Genomic DNA, 14977 nt, shown 5'->3' on the forward strand with positions numbered 1-14977 from the left:
TCCCCAATATTGTAATAATTTAACAGCAGACCCATTACTTGGGTTCAAGTGGTGATACTGTGTAGGCAACTCTAGCTCAAGAGCTCTAGCGCCACCAACAGGTCAAAGATGAATGTTTATTAACTTTTGACCCGTTCATCCATTTTTCACAAAGGATGTATCACTGGAACCCTTGGGCCCATCCGAGCTAAATGCATCCTCAATGGGGTTTTTCGGCCATATTGGATTTTTCCGCCATCTTTGATTTGATCAAAAACCTTTAAAAGGCCTCTCTTATCACAATTTTTGTCTAACCTTCTCTAAACTTGGCCCAGATGATCTTCCGACCATGACACACAAATGCATTCAACATCTTCTTGAAATTCAAAGGCACTTGGCTGTGACAACCAATCACACTTAATGGCTAAGTCGCCAAACAGGAAGTTAGCCTATTTCTCAGCAACCCTTTAACATATCTTAACCAAACTTGGTATAGGAGCTGTGTCCCAATGTCATGGAAGGATGCTCAAACGGCTAGGACTAAGGATGCCACGTCATTGACATCCGCCAAAGGACTGTCCCAATGTCGAGGATGCTCCGGAGGACAGAGTCCTTCTTCTGTCCAAATTCCGAGGATGCATGTGTGTATCCTCCGTGCGCTCCGACTACCCATAAAGCATTGCGCACACCGGTCTACCGGGAGATTTAAAAATGGCGAGCGTAGAAACAGCGACGCCGGCGGCGCAATATGCATTTAAATATATAAGTATTTTCAGTTTATACTGAATGTTGTCACATAACTTACAAAACGTGTGTTTAAAGTCAAGCAAAAACATATACATAAACAAATGCCAGAATATTAAGCTAAAGATAATAAACGTCATCTTGATACATTGCCGGTTAAGTTAATTAATGCCGTCTCAGTCGCTAAAGTTATTGTTAATTAATTTATATGCGTCCGATGATGATGTACTATGTGCAATTATGCCATTCAGAAAGTTATACATTTCTTTATTGTGTTTACAGGGGCCGAAAGTCCGCTATTATCCGTTATTGTTATTTATAAATAACTGCTATTGTACTGTACTGTAAAATAAAAAATAAAAAATCACAGAATATATTTCCATGATGAATTATGCTCCGCTGCTTTTATGAAACTAAGTAGCGGCCAAATTAAGCCAGGATCGGTTAAATATTCAAGTTTAATCCACTTTGTGGCTTTTACTTGATAAATCGTGGAGATTCAACCTTAAAGCATCTTCTTCCATTTTTACAAATATGTGTCAGAGTGCTGATGCCAAAGACACATCCATGTCGTGAACTGATTTTGAAATTACGGCGCTGAATTTATTTATGTATTTATTTATTTTTATTAAACTGATAGGAACAGATACTAGAGGCCGAGAGCGGTGCTGAATTTAAGCAGGACGTCCAATTATGCAATGACGCACAGCTGCACACTCCAAAGGCTGTCCCATTTATGCGTTACACCAGTGAAAGCAAGGACTCTGGCCTCGCCTCCGGAGGACCCGACTCTGAAGGAAGGATCCTACCAAGGAAGGATCCTTGACATTGGGACACAGCTATAGAGTCATGACGTCATCCTGGGAATACTAAACAATTTGGTGACCTTTGACATCTAGGGGGCGGTGCAATATCGTAAATGTGTTTTAACTCCTATATCTTCACATAAGTGGATTGCAAACTTATTTTTCAATGTCTGGTGATATTGCCAGACTTCTCCAGATAGCTCCAAAACTATTTTGCACATCAGAATTTGGCTGCCATTCTGATCTTTGGGCATCCTGGTGTTAAACTTTAACTCTTATTGACATTAAACCGGCTTAGAACCTAGGAAAAAAACCTGGTCTCAACCAGCCTTGGTGCCATCCACTATACATGCCCCTTCATCATTGCTTGCAGCTTTTATACGTTTTTGGAATGGATTATTTTGTATTTCAAACTATATGTAACTACTTGTGCCTAGTGCTTTCAGAACATTTTCACATAATCAACAGCAATATTAGGCTACAAAGCACTGCTCAAACAGTGCAGTAACACTTTACTTTTTACTAAGTACATAGGTTGGATACATTGTATTAGGGACCCTGTAAAATAAAGTGTTACCAACTGTGTTCTGAGCTCGTTAAATATCACTGGCAAATTGCAGTGGACTCAAAATGCAACAATTTTGAATTTGTTTATTTATTTAATTTCAACACACAACAAAAGTAACCTATATCCAGAAAAGCCAGTACTATATAGTGTTACCAACAGTGCTCTGATTTTTTTAAATATCACTGGCAAATGGCAGTGGACTCCAAATGCAACAATTTTGTATTTGTTCAGTTAATTTCAACACACAACAAAAGCAACCTATCCAGAAAAGCAACGTAATTTTAGAGCCACCATTTTAGAACTTCTTTATGGTTGATGTCTTCATCATGGCTATTTTGAACATGGATTTGAACTTTCTTTCGGCATCCATATACTGAACTGGTGTATAATCCATAAACCAATAGCAAAGAGACAATGTATTATTGTTATTGAATGTGAACATTATATGAAATAACTTCACTAACCAAAGTCTCATTTGCCCTCCATGTTTAAATAGATAGACTAATTGAAGTAAATATAGAATATAAAATACATTTATAATAATAAAAGGGACTTTATACACTGGACAGCTATCGATGAGCCTTTGGTACGAGCATGTACTTAGAAAAACTATGTAGGTAATGCAATACCTGTAATGTAATACTATATTTTTGATTATTCGTATTAGTAGTAATAATATATTACTGGAGATGATTAAAGACAATAATAGTATTAATAATAATAACAACTAGAAACAACTAGAGTGGATGCAATATACTGGCTAAAATGTTGCTATGTTGCTGAGCTCACTGAGCTAGCTGCTTAATTTGAAACACGTGCATCAAGGACATATAAGGAGAGACCTTTGACCTTCATCATCAAATCAATTAATCTTTAAGTCCCTACAAACACTCATACAAATTTGTATCACTTGCACCAATGCATTCTAGAGATATTGCACTCAAGATTATCATGGCTGTCAGAGAGCCAAATGGTTTTGAATTTGAAAAAGCTGTTTGACACATTTGTTGGTCTTGGTCTGAAGATCATATGCCAAGTTTCATGAAGATTGGACAGAATAAGTGGCCCCCTAGAGGTCAAAGGTCACCAGATGTTATGGGTCATATGATGATGTCATGATGTCATATGTACCAAGTTTGGTTAAGATATGCTAAAGGGTTACTGAGAAATGGGCTTACTTCATGTTTGGCGACCTCACCATCAAGTTTGATTGGCTGTCACAGCCAAGTGCCTTTGAATTTCAAGAAGATGTTGAATGCATTTGTGTGCCATGGTCGGAAGATCATCTGGGCCAAGTTTAGAGAAGGTTAGACACAATTTGTGATAAGAGAGGCCTTTTAAAGGTTTTTGATCAAATCAAAGATGGCGGAAAATCCAATATGGCCGAAAAACCCCATTGAGGATGCATTGAGCTCGGATTGGCCCAAGGATTCCAGTGATACAGTCTTTGTGAAAAACGGATGAACTGGTCAAAAGTTAATAAACATTCAACTTTGACCTGTTGGTGGCACTAGAGCTCTTGAGCTAGAGTTGCCTTCACAGTATCACCACTTGAAACCAAGTAATGGGTGGTCTGCTGTTAAATTATTACAATATTGGGGAATTATTACATTATCAGGACTTGCGAAATGCAGGCTAACCTGATAATGTAATAACTTCCCATTAATGTAATACTTTATGACATTATTGGTAAAAAGTGTATTACATTATTGGGAAATGCACTTTATTTTAGTCCCACAGTAGAGATGGGCTAGTCTGGCTATATAAACATCAATTTCTGTCGCTCTACATACGTCATCTGGCATAATTGATACGATTGACTAGGGCTACGTACAGACGCTTTTGATAGCTCTGGAGGATTGTAGACCACGCCTCCTCTACTGAAAAATGAATTGATGGTATCCAGACTATATCTCATTTGTGATATAGTCTGGTGTTAGCCAGGCTACAAAATTACCAAAAAAGACATCAAATTACAAAAAGACACAAAATTACCAAATAAGATACAAAATAACAAAAATGGACAAGAATTCTAAAAAAAGACACAAAATTACCCAAAGAAGACACAAAACTACCAAAAAAGACATCAAATTACAAAAAGATAAAAAAATGAAAAAAAAGACGCAAAATTACCAAAAAAGACACAAAATTACAAAAAACAATAAACAGAATTACAAGAAAAATACACAAAATTACCCCCAAAAAATACTTAAAATGACTAAAAGAGACACAGGAAAGGCACAAAGTAACCAAAAAGAAAGAAAGTTATCAATTGAAATAAAAACGGTAAAATAAAAACAAAAAAGGCACCAAATGTTCTAAAAAAGACTCAAAATTACCTAAAAAAGACTGGAAAAGGCACCGAATTATGTCATGAACTTGGAAAGAAATCCAACTAATGTGACTGAGTCATGTAAAGGTGTTCTTCAGTTATCAGGTTCTTGTGACTGGGTCTGGTGGACTCACTGGATCCCGGTGCAGGTGAACGGGCTCTTCCTGCTCCCCGGGTGTCCTGTGTAGCAGCTGAGTGCCGTCACACAGCTGGTGTTACTGTCGCTGTTCCCCACCGGCACGCTCATCATGCTGCCCATCGTCATCCGAGCCTCGTGGTCTGTAGACGGACAGAGGAGAGAGTTTCTAACAGCGATCAGCCGCCAGCAGCACTGATGTCTCAGCTGAACAGTTTCTGGATATACAAATTTAATACAAAAAAGACACAAAACTACCAAAGAAAGACACAAAATTGAAAAAAACAGACACAAATTATCAAAAAAGACATAGAATTGCAAGAAAAGGACACAATATTACAAGAAAAATACACAAAGTTACCAAAAAAAAGAAAGTTATCAATTTTAATAAAAAGTTAACAAAAAAGGCACCAAATGTTCAAGAAAGACTCAAAATGACCTTAAAAAAAGACTCAAAATTACCTTAGTAAAAGACACAAAGTTACCTAAAAAAAGACTCAAAAATTACCTAAAAAAAAGACTCAAAATTGCCAAAAAAAGACTCAAAATTGCCTAAAGAAAGACTCAAAATTACCTTAGAAAAAGACACAAAATTACCTAAAAAAGACTCAAAATTACCTAAAAAAGACACGATTACCAAAAAAGACTGAAAGGCACTGAATGACCAAAAAAACATCTGAAAGCCCAGAACTGTGTCCCAGCAGTGTTGGTGTCCTGTGTGGAAACCAAAGTGCAGGACAGCTGGACAGTTTCTGGATGCGTCTGAGGAATGTACTCAGGACCAACTGCACCAGACAGTGTTGTAGTACTCGAGACCAGTCTTGAGACCACTTTTTGAAGGCCTCGGTCTCGTCTTGAAATGGACTGCATTTTTACTTGGTCTTGTCTCGGTCTCGGACAAAGCGGACTCTGGATTTTATTTCAAGACCGGTCAAGACCACAAATGTGCATTATTGGATTTACTTGTTATCATTACTGTGATTTTGCGTAAATTGTATTGCTTCGAGTTCAACCAATAACAGGACTCATATATCATTTGAAATGGTTGTCACCGTTAACGGCTGACACCCTGTGGTGACAACGGTGAAAAGGCCGTGAGAAGACAACCAGCCAGTCAGCCAACTCATCTGCAATAAAGTTTGGTTACCTGAACTACAAAGATTTTTTTGGGCACAACTACAAAAAAGACGAAAACAGCACAACTTGCAAATTGTGCAAAGCAACTCAAACGGAGACGGCTGGGACTGGTCTTGGTCTTATCTCAGTCTCGCCCTGCCTCGGTCTCGGTCTTGGTCTTGGTCTTGGTCTTGGTCTTGTCTCGGTCTTGGTCTTGGTCTTGTTTCAGTCTTGGTCTTGTCTCAGTCTCGCCCTGCCTCGGTCTTGGTCTTGTCTCGGTCTCGGTCTTGGTCTTGGTCTTGGTCTTGTCTCGGTCTTGGTCTTGGTCTTGTTTCAGTCTTGGTCTTGTCTCAGTCTCGCCCTGCCTCGGTCTTGGTCTTGTCTCGGTCTCGCCCTGCCTCGGTCTTGTCTCGGTCTTGTCTCGTCTCAGTCTCGCCCTGCATCGGTCTTGGTCTTGTCTCGGTCTCGCCCTGCCTCTGTCTTGGTCTTGTCTCAGTCTCGCCCTGCCTCGGTCTTGGTCTTGTCTCAGTCTCGCCCTGCCTCTGTCTTGGTCTTGTCTCAGTCTCGCCCTGCCTCGGTCTTGGTCTTGTCTCAGTCTCGCCCTGCCTCGGTCTTGGTCTTGTCTCAGTCTTGCCCTGCCTCGGTCTTTGTCTTGTCTCGGTCTTGGTCTTGTCTCGGTCTCACCCTGCCTCGGCCTTTGTCTTGTCTCGGTCTTGGTCTTGTCTCAATCTCGCCCTGCCTCGGTCTTGGTCTTGTCTCAGTCTCGCCCTGCCTCGGTCTTGGTCTTGTCTCGGTCTCTGTCTTGACTCGCTCGCCCTGCCTCGGTCTTGGTCTTGTCTTGGCCTCAATAAACCATGGACTTGGTATTGACTTGGTCTCGGTTGAGGTGGTCTTGACTACAACACTAGTACCAGACGTGCATTATGGCTAAAGTTTCACACGTGCACAGACGTGCTACTCTGGAGTTCATGTAAAACTGTTTTAAAATGGTGAGATTTGCATGAGTTTGCTGTTGTGAAACATGCCTTCAATTAACTTCAAATTTTTTGTTTGGTTAGGATCCATTGACAGTGGAGGAATGCAAGAAAACAAACGATTTCTACAAGAACTCATGGAGACACATGGTGAGAAATTGATATAAAAATGATCTTTTTTGGGGGGAAGTATTCTTTTACCAGTTGGTTGTGCATTGAGACCAGTTTAAGTTCAGTTCAGTCTTAGATTTCTAGTGACCAGTTCTAGAAAGGTTCATCACCAGTTGGCACAGTTTCAGAGCTGCTCAACTAGTTCGAACTGGTCTGCTCTAGACTGTTACCTTGTTTTATCTTGGTGAAGTCGATGATCCAACTCTCGTCCCACAGGAGCTTCTGGTTCTGGTACCTCAGCCACTGCAACAGAGTTAAAATTTTGAGTTTGTGTTCTCTGGTTGTGTGTCATGTGTCTCAGCATCCTGCGAGTCCTCACCAATGCCGTCAGCACGAAGCAGAGGCAGAGCAGGCTGAGCGGCAGGCCGATGGCCAGCTTGGTGGCCGCTGTCATAGGACACTCGCCGCAGTCAGCCGGACACGTGGAACAAAGCTCGGCCTCCTCGCAGACGTCATCACCGCACACTGAGGGGAGAGCAGAGGAGCGACAGGTTTGTTCTTTGCCCTTTTACCCAGAGCAGCTCATTCTCTCCAGTCAGTGCACAAATAACGACTTTACACCTTCAGAATACAGATGCCAAAACCCAGTCCTGCTGCATCTGGTCACCAGTCCTTCCCTCCATCAGGAGTTAGTAATGCCATCTAGTGGTGGATGGGTCTTTCACCCACGTAAAATGACCATAAAATATCAAAAATAGGCACCAAATGTCCAAAAAAGACACAAAATTACCATAGAAAGACACAAAATTACAGAAAGACACAAAATTACCAAAGAAATACACAAAATGAGAAAAAATGGACACAAATTATCAAAAAAGACACAATATTACAAAAAGACACAAAATTACCCAAAAAGACACAAAATCACCATAGAAAGACACAAAATTACCAAAGAAATACACAAAATGAGAAAAAAAAATGGACACAAATTATTAAAAAAGACACAAAATTACAAAAGACACAAAATTTCCAAAAAAGACACAAAATTACCCAAAAAGAAGCAAAATTACCAAAAAATGACAATTACAAGAACACACAAAATTACCAAAATATGGACACAAATTATCAAAAGAAAGACACAAAATTACCAAAAAGGCATAAAATGACGAAAAGAGACACAGAAAAGGCACAAAGTTAGCAAAAAGAAAGAAAGTTATCAATAGAAATAAAATGGTAAAATAAAAACAAAAAAGGCACCAAATGTTCTAAAAAAGACTCAAAATTACCTAACCCCCCCCCCCCCCCCCCTCAAAATTACCTTAAAAAAGACAAAAAATTACCTAAAAAGACACAAAATTACCAAAGAAAGACACAAAATTACAGTAAAATGGATACAAATTATCAAAAAAAGACACAAAATTGGCATAAAAAGAGGCAAAGAAAAGGCACAAAGTTACCAAAAACAAAGAAAGTTATCAATAGAAATAAAAACGGTAAAATAAAAACAAAAAAGGCACTAATTATAAAAAAGACTCAAAATTACCTAAAAAAGATAGAAAATGACCACAAGTTACCAAAAAAGTGAAAAAAAATAAAAAAAATGGAAAAGTCATAAATAGAAATAGAAACAGTTAAATAAAAACAAAAAAGGAACCAAATGTCCAAAAGAAGACTCAAAATTATCTAAATACCTAAAAAAGACACACAATTACCAAGAAAGACTGAAAAGGCACTGAATGACGAAAACACCCTTACAGATTTGCTCATCAACCTGCTAACATGACCTTGACCTTCCTCTGTCCCCATGATATCAAAACTTTCATCATTGTATCTGTTTTTATTCATAGAGGATCTCACCTACAGCGGGCTGCACCGTGCTCTTGGCCTCCAGAGCCGCCTGCATGCGACCGACTCGTATGTGAGCGATGAGCGAGGTTAACCCTGCGTGGACCAGAACCACCTGCAGGACACAGGAACCACTTCAACAGCAGTTTGTCTCTCTAACAGCTGGATGAGTCATCCGTCTAAAAGGCTGGAGATTGATATTATATTTTAAAGAGGAGAGTTAGAAACATTTGTGATATAAGGCAGCGTATCGTCTGCATATTGACGAATATCAGGATTTTTGATGTAACATTAAGGACAGATTAATCTGCTGCACTGAACAAATTTGTCACTATTTCACAAATATTCTGTGATAGAAAAAATGACCAAAATGAAGCTTAAAATCGTGATATTTCTGTTTGCCAGTTTGGATCTTCGTAGAATTAAAAAATATATATTTTACAGAAATTTTACAGGGTTTTCCTTTTTTTTTGCAAATGTCATAAAAATATGAATCATATTACTTACAGCGAATTCTATTTATTAAAAAATACACATCATATTCATGAATGTGAAATTATGGAAACTTCCTGTTTTCTTACAGTAAAATTTTTAATTTCATGTAAAAAAAAAAAACCTTTAAAAAATGTTAATAACACCACAAAGTCTGGCAGCAACAGCTAGTGTCATATTCAAGAAAAAAAAATTGTTTCCTGTTATTTGACAGTTATTTTCTTCTCTTTTACAATGTGGCTGTTTGTCACCTTGGCGGTCCAGTTGGTCTGGGTCATCTTGCCGGACGTAGAAATCGTGTGTGTGAAGATTTTCCCGTCATCGGGGATCCAGGGGCCGCAGATGCTCTCCGTCTGAAAGTTGGTTCATTTCATTTTTGCCCACTATAATTTAACCCTTTCAGACCCTTCTGGCTGAATCCATTTCATTCATCCATTTCCAAAAAAACGCGACAAAAACTTTACAGATTAATATTTTTTTCCATATAATAAATTATTTTTGGCTGGGGCATTGTTTCTTATCACGGTCATGGCTATATCAAAGATTAAGAACAAAATAGATTTTGATTCCTTTTTAGTTTTTGTGTAGTGTCAGATTTAAAATGTAAAAACCCCTTTATGGCCACTTGTTGGCAGACATGTCCACTTCTAAATAACGCTATAAAAATATTACTGATATTTATTTTTTCAACTTTTTCAGTAATACTTTTAGAGTGTTTTTTGGAAGTGGACATTAAGTGGCCATAAAGGGGTTTTTACATTTTAAATTTACAAAAACTTAAAATGCATCAAAATCAATTTTGTTCTTAATGTTTGACATATCCATGACTGTGATAAAAAAACAATACCCAAGACAAAAATAATTTATTATGTGGAAAATAACTATATTTTTGTGTTTTTTCTTTGAAAAACAGTGACATCATGGAATCAAACTGGCATTTAAAGAGTTAAAATCCTCAAAATCTTTGAATGTTTGGTAGTTTTGAGCAGGGCTTAAGTTGTTTCTGTGGGAAAAAAGTACAAAGAATATTAATCTGTAAAGCTTTTATATTATAGCATTTTTTGGAAGTGGACAATTTCAGCCCAAAGCGTCTGAAAGGGTAGTAAATTTGTACACAGTGTATTCTAATTGAGCCATTAGAAAAGTTTAAATTTAGATTAAAGTATACCAAGGAAAAAACCTTCTGGCAAATCATGCCATTTGCAGTTTCACAGCCAAAATTATTACCAAAACAAAAGTGAAAAATGACAAATATGGCTGAAAATGTTCCATAGTGGTCCCAGAGGGTTAATATATCTTTTCGTTATTTCTTTAAATAACGGCACTTTTTAATGAATAAAGTCCTGCCAATGAAAGCCAGGTCTCTAAATAATTCAGTACATTTACTGGAGAGGGCCCTTTCTGCATCACTTCTCCCACATATCTCTGATATAGTTTATAAAACTAAAACTTCTTCTATCACAGAGAAAATAAAGTGGCACCATGTGTCCCAGTGGACAGGAGTGGATGTTGGCATGATGGATGCAGCAGTTTTCTCCGTCAGCGTCCTTCCAGTTGGACGGACAGTCGAGATGTTCACAAAACCTCCGAGCTTCTTCTGCGGTTTCTATTGAACTGAACAAACATCGGACCAGTTCAGACCAGAAACAGACCCAGTTTGGATCGCAGTACAATAAATAAACTAAAACTAGACTGTGAACACTTTCCCAGGGCTTTTCTTGTTTTTTTTCTACACTAAGTGCAAATTCCATGAAATGATGATTACATTATTACAACCATTAACCTTAAAATAAAAGTTAAAATCTGTAAATTATTTGTAATGTGACATTATAGATTATTTTTACAGTATTATTCAATTGTTTAATTATCTTGAATGTTAAATTACAGCGTATGTTAAAAAAAAGGGAAAAAATAGGGTTTTTACAGTAAAACTTTAAATTAACTATGAAAAAATGTAAAAGCAATTGTAAAGAAAATAATTTTCATAAAAATAAAAAAAAATACCAAAAAAGACATAAAATTACAAAAAAGACACAAGCTTATCCAAAAAGACAAAATGACCAAAAAAGACACAAAATGACCCCAAAAGATAAAAAAATGACCAAAAAAAGACACAAAATTATCCTAAAAGACACAAAATGACCAAAAATGACCAAAAATGACACACAATTACCAAAAAACCCCACAAAATTACCCCAAAAGACACAAAATTACCAAAAAATACACAAAAATACAAAAAGACACAAATTGCCAAAAAAGACACAAAATTATCAATAAAGACACAAAATTACCCCAAAGGACACAAAATTACCAAAAATGACACAAAATTACCAAAGAAAGACACAAAAAGACACAAAAATACACAGAATTATCAAAAAGACACAAAATTACAAAAAGACGCAAAATTGCAAAAAAAGAAAAAAATACCAAAAAAGACAAAAAAAAATACCCAAACAATTACCAAAAAGACAAAAAAAAAATTAAAAAAACACACAATTAGCCTTGCTAAAAATATCTTGCAGCAAAAGTGAATAAACAAGTCATATTTAATAAATAAAACAAGATGTATTGTATACTCTCTATATTATCTAGTATAATAACTTATGGTTGGGTTTTTGTTTTGTTTTACAGCGTAGTATCAAGAAGTGTGAATCTGTGTTAAAGCCAGTGTAACCAGTTGTAAACCAGTATAGAGACAGTATATCAACCTATGTGTGAAGACTTTGTTTTCAACAGCCCAGTGGTAGAAATGGTCGCTGGCCGTGACTGAGTATGTGACGTTAAACACCTCGCCGCTCTTCACCGTCTCCGGAGGACGGACCACCCAGGCCATCTCCAGTCCTGGGCAAGAGACAAACAGTAACAGAGAGAGAGAGAGAAATAAACAGTGTTTCATTCAGTTATAATCGACGTTTTAATATCTCAATCTAACTTTGCTTCAAATTAAGGAAAAAAATCATGCATGACAAGTTTGAGGCATATTGAACAATGCATGGTCAAGTTATACAGTCTCATGTTTTATGTCAAAACGTCATATTTTGCCGTCATGCCACGACCCCAAAGTGTGACGGTCTGCAAAGCTTTTAATAACTTTTGATGTCAAAGGCCTTTTGATGGTACTGAACAAGTCTGAAGTCGATCTGATTAAATCTGTAGGAGGAGTTCGTTAAAGTATGCAGCGTGAAAATGTCTTGGATTGAAAATGTCTAAAACGCCATTTTCGATCCAAGATGTCAGACTTCCTGTTTGTCTTTGGGTATGGTTTCTTGAGACTTTTTGGTGCGTCTTCCCATGATACTTGTATGTACAAAATTTTGTTTCTGTATGACAAACCTGTTTTAGGGGCTCAATTTGAGGGGGCTAATAATATAATATCATTTTGCCACGCCCATTTCTGAAACTAATGAAATACATACATTTTCGACGGGATTGAATTTTTTCCCAAGTTTGGTGAGTTTTGGACTATGATAAAGTCCTCAAAAACTTGATTCATTTGCCGTTATAATAATAAACGGACCATTTTCAAAAGGGTCCTCGCACTGTTAGTGCTCGGGCCCTGAAAAAAATTATGTTTTATAAAGATGAGATAAAGTAATGAAATCATTAAGGAAATTGATTTCTAAAATTTCTATTTCACAAACAGAAAATAATCAATGTGTCCTTCCTGTTTTACAGTTTAAACGACAAAAACATGAGAAAACAAAACTTAAAAATATTTATTTGTCCCTCTTGTTAAACTTCATCAGCGGTGGTCGATCGAGCTAGACACAGATGAAGAGAGGGACTGGCCTTAGTGAGAACAAAGCAGTGACTCAGTGGATTGTTTCATGGTGGTTACATTCTAATTCTCAATCATCTTCGTCAAATAATGTTGATAATAATGATACAGATGCTAAAAGGTCCAGAACCCAGGACCCAGAACCACGATATGAACTGAACTCTGTGACCCGCTCCGGCCGTCGTCTCTGCAGATACAGACGTCAACACACTTCTTTAGGAACATAAGGGACGATTGAGAGGAATTACTTTTGTTATTGAGTCTATTAATTGTTTTTCAGGAATTATCTGCATATTATATTAATAGCCTGGCTCGCCAATGTTTGTGTTGCCACAACACAAAAAGACAAAAAAAAACCACAAAAAATACACAAAATAATAAAAAAAGACACAAAATTACCAAAAAAACCCACAATTACCCATGCTAAAAATGTCTTGCAGCAAAAGTGAATAAACATGTCATATTTAATTAAAAAAAAACAAGATTTATTGTAAAAGACACAAAACTTTTACCAAACCAAAAAATTACCGAAAAATATACAAAAATACCCAAAGACAAAAAAATTACCAAAAGAAGACACAAAATTACCGAAAAATATACAAAATTACCGAAAAAAAGACAGTTTTGTCAGCAGGTTCAATAAACACTCCCGTTAAAAAAAGTATAATTCTCTGGCAATTCTTTCATGGTTCAGACTTTATAGGGTTAAAACATAGTTTAACCCTCCAAAAAGATATCATAATTCATATTGTTTTATTATCAAGACTGCAGATGATTGTAACAAAGACGGACTCTGACCTCCACAGTCGATCATGTTGTACTCGTTGGGTTTGACCAGCGGCCAGCAGTCGTACTCGCTGTTGTCCAGGTCATGCCAGCAGCATGCCGGGCACAACACACACACCTGCACACAACACACACCAACTAAGAGCCTGTGACTCACTGATGATCAGCTCCACACACACACACACACACACACACACAGAAACAGAAACATCTGGGCTGCTGCGTTCACACATAAATAATGTGGAGCATAATTATTAAATAAAGAACTTAATAATCTGGATGACCAAAGCTGCCAAAATAATTAATTGCCCTTAATAAACAATAATTCCTATAATAAACAATAATTTCTACAATAAACAATAATTCCTATAATAAACAATCATTTCTACAATAAACAATAATTCCTATAATAAACAATAATTTCTAGGGAGAAAATGAAGTAATGTGAGAGTTAAAATCCTAGTTTTGATTTAAGAATAAACACTTTTAGACAAATTAAAAGCTCAAAGTCCTACCCAGAGCAGACACCAAAAGCTTTTCTTCATGTTGCGGCTGAAGGACAGACGGGTGGACAGAGGGACAGAGGGACAGGAGCTGCTGGACATCTGCAGCTTCTGAGCGGCTGAGTTCAGACTGATAGAGAGAGAGAGACAGAGAGGGAGAGAGAGAGGGAGGGAGAGAGAGGGGGGGAGAGGGAAAGAGAGGGAGAGGGAGAGAGGGAAAGAGAGGGAGAGGGAAAGAGAGGGAGAGGGAGAGAGAGGGGGGAGAGGGAAAGAGAGGGAGAGGGAGAGAGGGAAAGAGAGGGAGAGGGAAAGAGAGGGAGAGGGAGAGAGAGGGGGGAGAGGGAAAGAGAGAGGGAGGGAGAGGGAGAAAGAGGGAGAGAGGGGGGGGACTCATGTGTTCACTGCCCTCTGGTGGCCGGCCAACTGAAGTATTAGTCACCAAAAACCCTGAAATATCATCACAGGACCTCCAGCAGGCTCTTGCTACTGTTGATGTGAAAGTGCCTCTACAATCAGAAAGAGACTACACAAGTTTAACTTTCATGGGAGGTGTGCAAGGAGGAAACCTTTGCTCTCTATGAAAAACATAAAGGCCAGAATGAAGTTTGCCAGCGAGATCATAGACAAAGACCAGGACTTCTGGAATAATATTCTTGGGACAGTGTTAAAATAATTGATCATTTTCTATATTGGTAAATGATTTTATGCTTGATTTCTGCTCCTCTGTTGTCTGTCTCTGTTCTCTGTCTCTGTGAGTGACGCAGGTCACTATCAAAGGTCAAACCTTGAGTGTAATATCTATCTCTA

At 37.7% G+C, this 14977-nt stretch overlaps 1 protein-coding gene across 1 annotated transcript in view; it reads right to left on the bottom strand.

Moving 5' to 3' along the window:
• LOC131989028 (atrial natriuretic peptide receptor 1-like) overlaps positions 1-14246 on the bottom strand; it is a 24074-nt gene extending 9828 nt beyond the window's left edge. The window contains exons 1-9 of the mRNA XM_059354194.1: positions 14183-14246; positions 13680-13785; positions 11812-11944; positions 10585-10717; positions 9355-9456; positions 8624-8726; positions 7146-7291; positions 6997-7069; positions 4564-4708 (exon numbers count right to left, since the gene is read on the bottom strand). Coding sequence (XP_059210177.1) covers positions 4564-4708; positions 6997-7069; positions 7146-7291; positions 8624-8726; positions 9355-9456; positions 10585-10717; positions 11812-11944; positions 13680-13785; positions 14183-14212 — 971 coding nt within the window. The 5' untranslated portion in view covers positions 14213-14246. The remainder of the gene's footprint in view (positions 1-4563; positions 4709-6996; positions 7070-7145; positions 7292-8623; positions 8727-9354; positions 9457-10584; positions 10718-11811; positions 11945-13679; positions 13786-14182) is intronic.
• Positions 14247-14977: the final 731 nt, after the last annotated feature.

The sequence above is a fragment of the Centropristis striata genome, chromosome 17 (genome assembly GCF_030273125.1).
Source record: "Centropristis striata isolate RG_2023a ecotype Rhode Island chromosome 17, C.striata_1.0, whole genome shotgun sequence".
NCBI lineage: Eukaryota > Metazoa > Chordata > Actinopteri > Perciformes > Serranidae > Centropristis > Centropristis striata.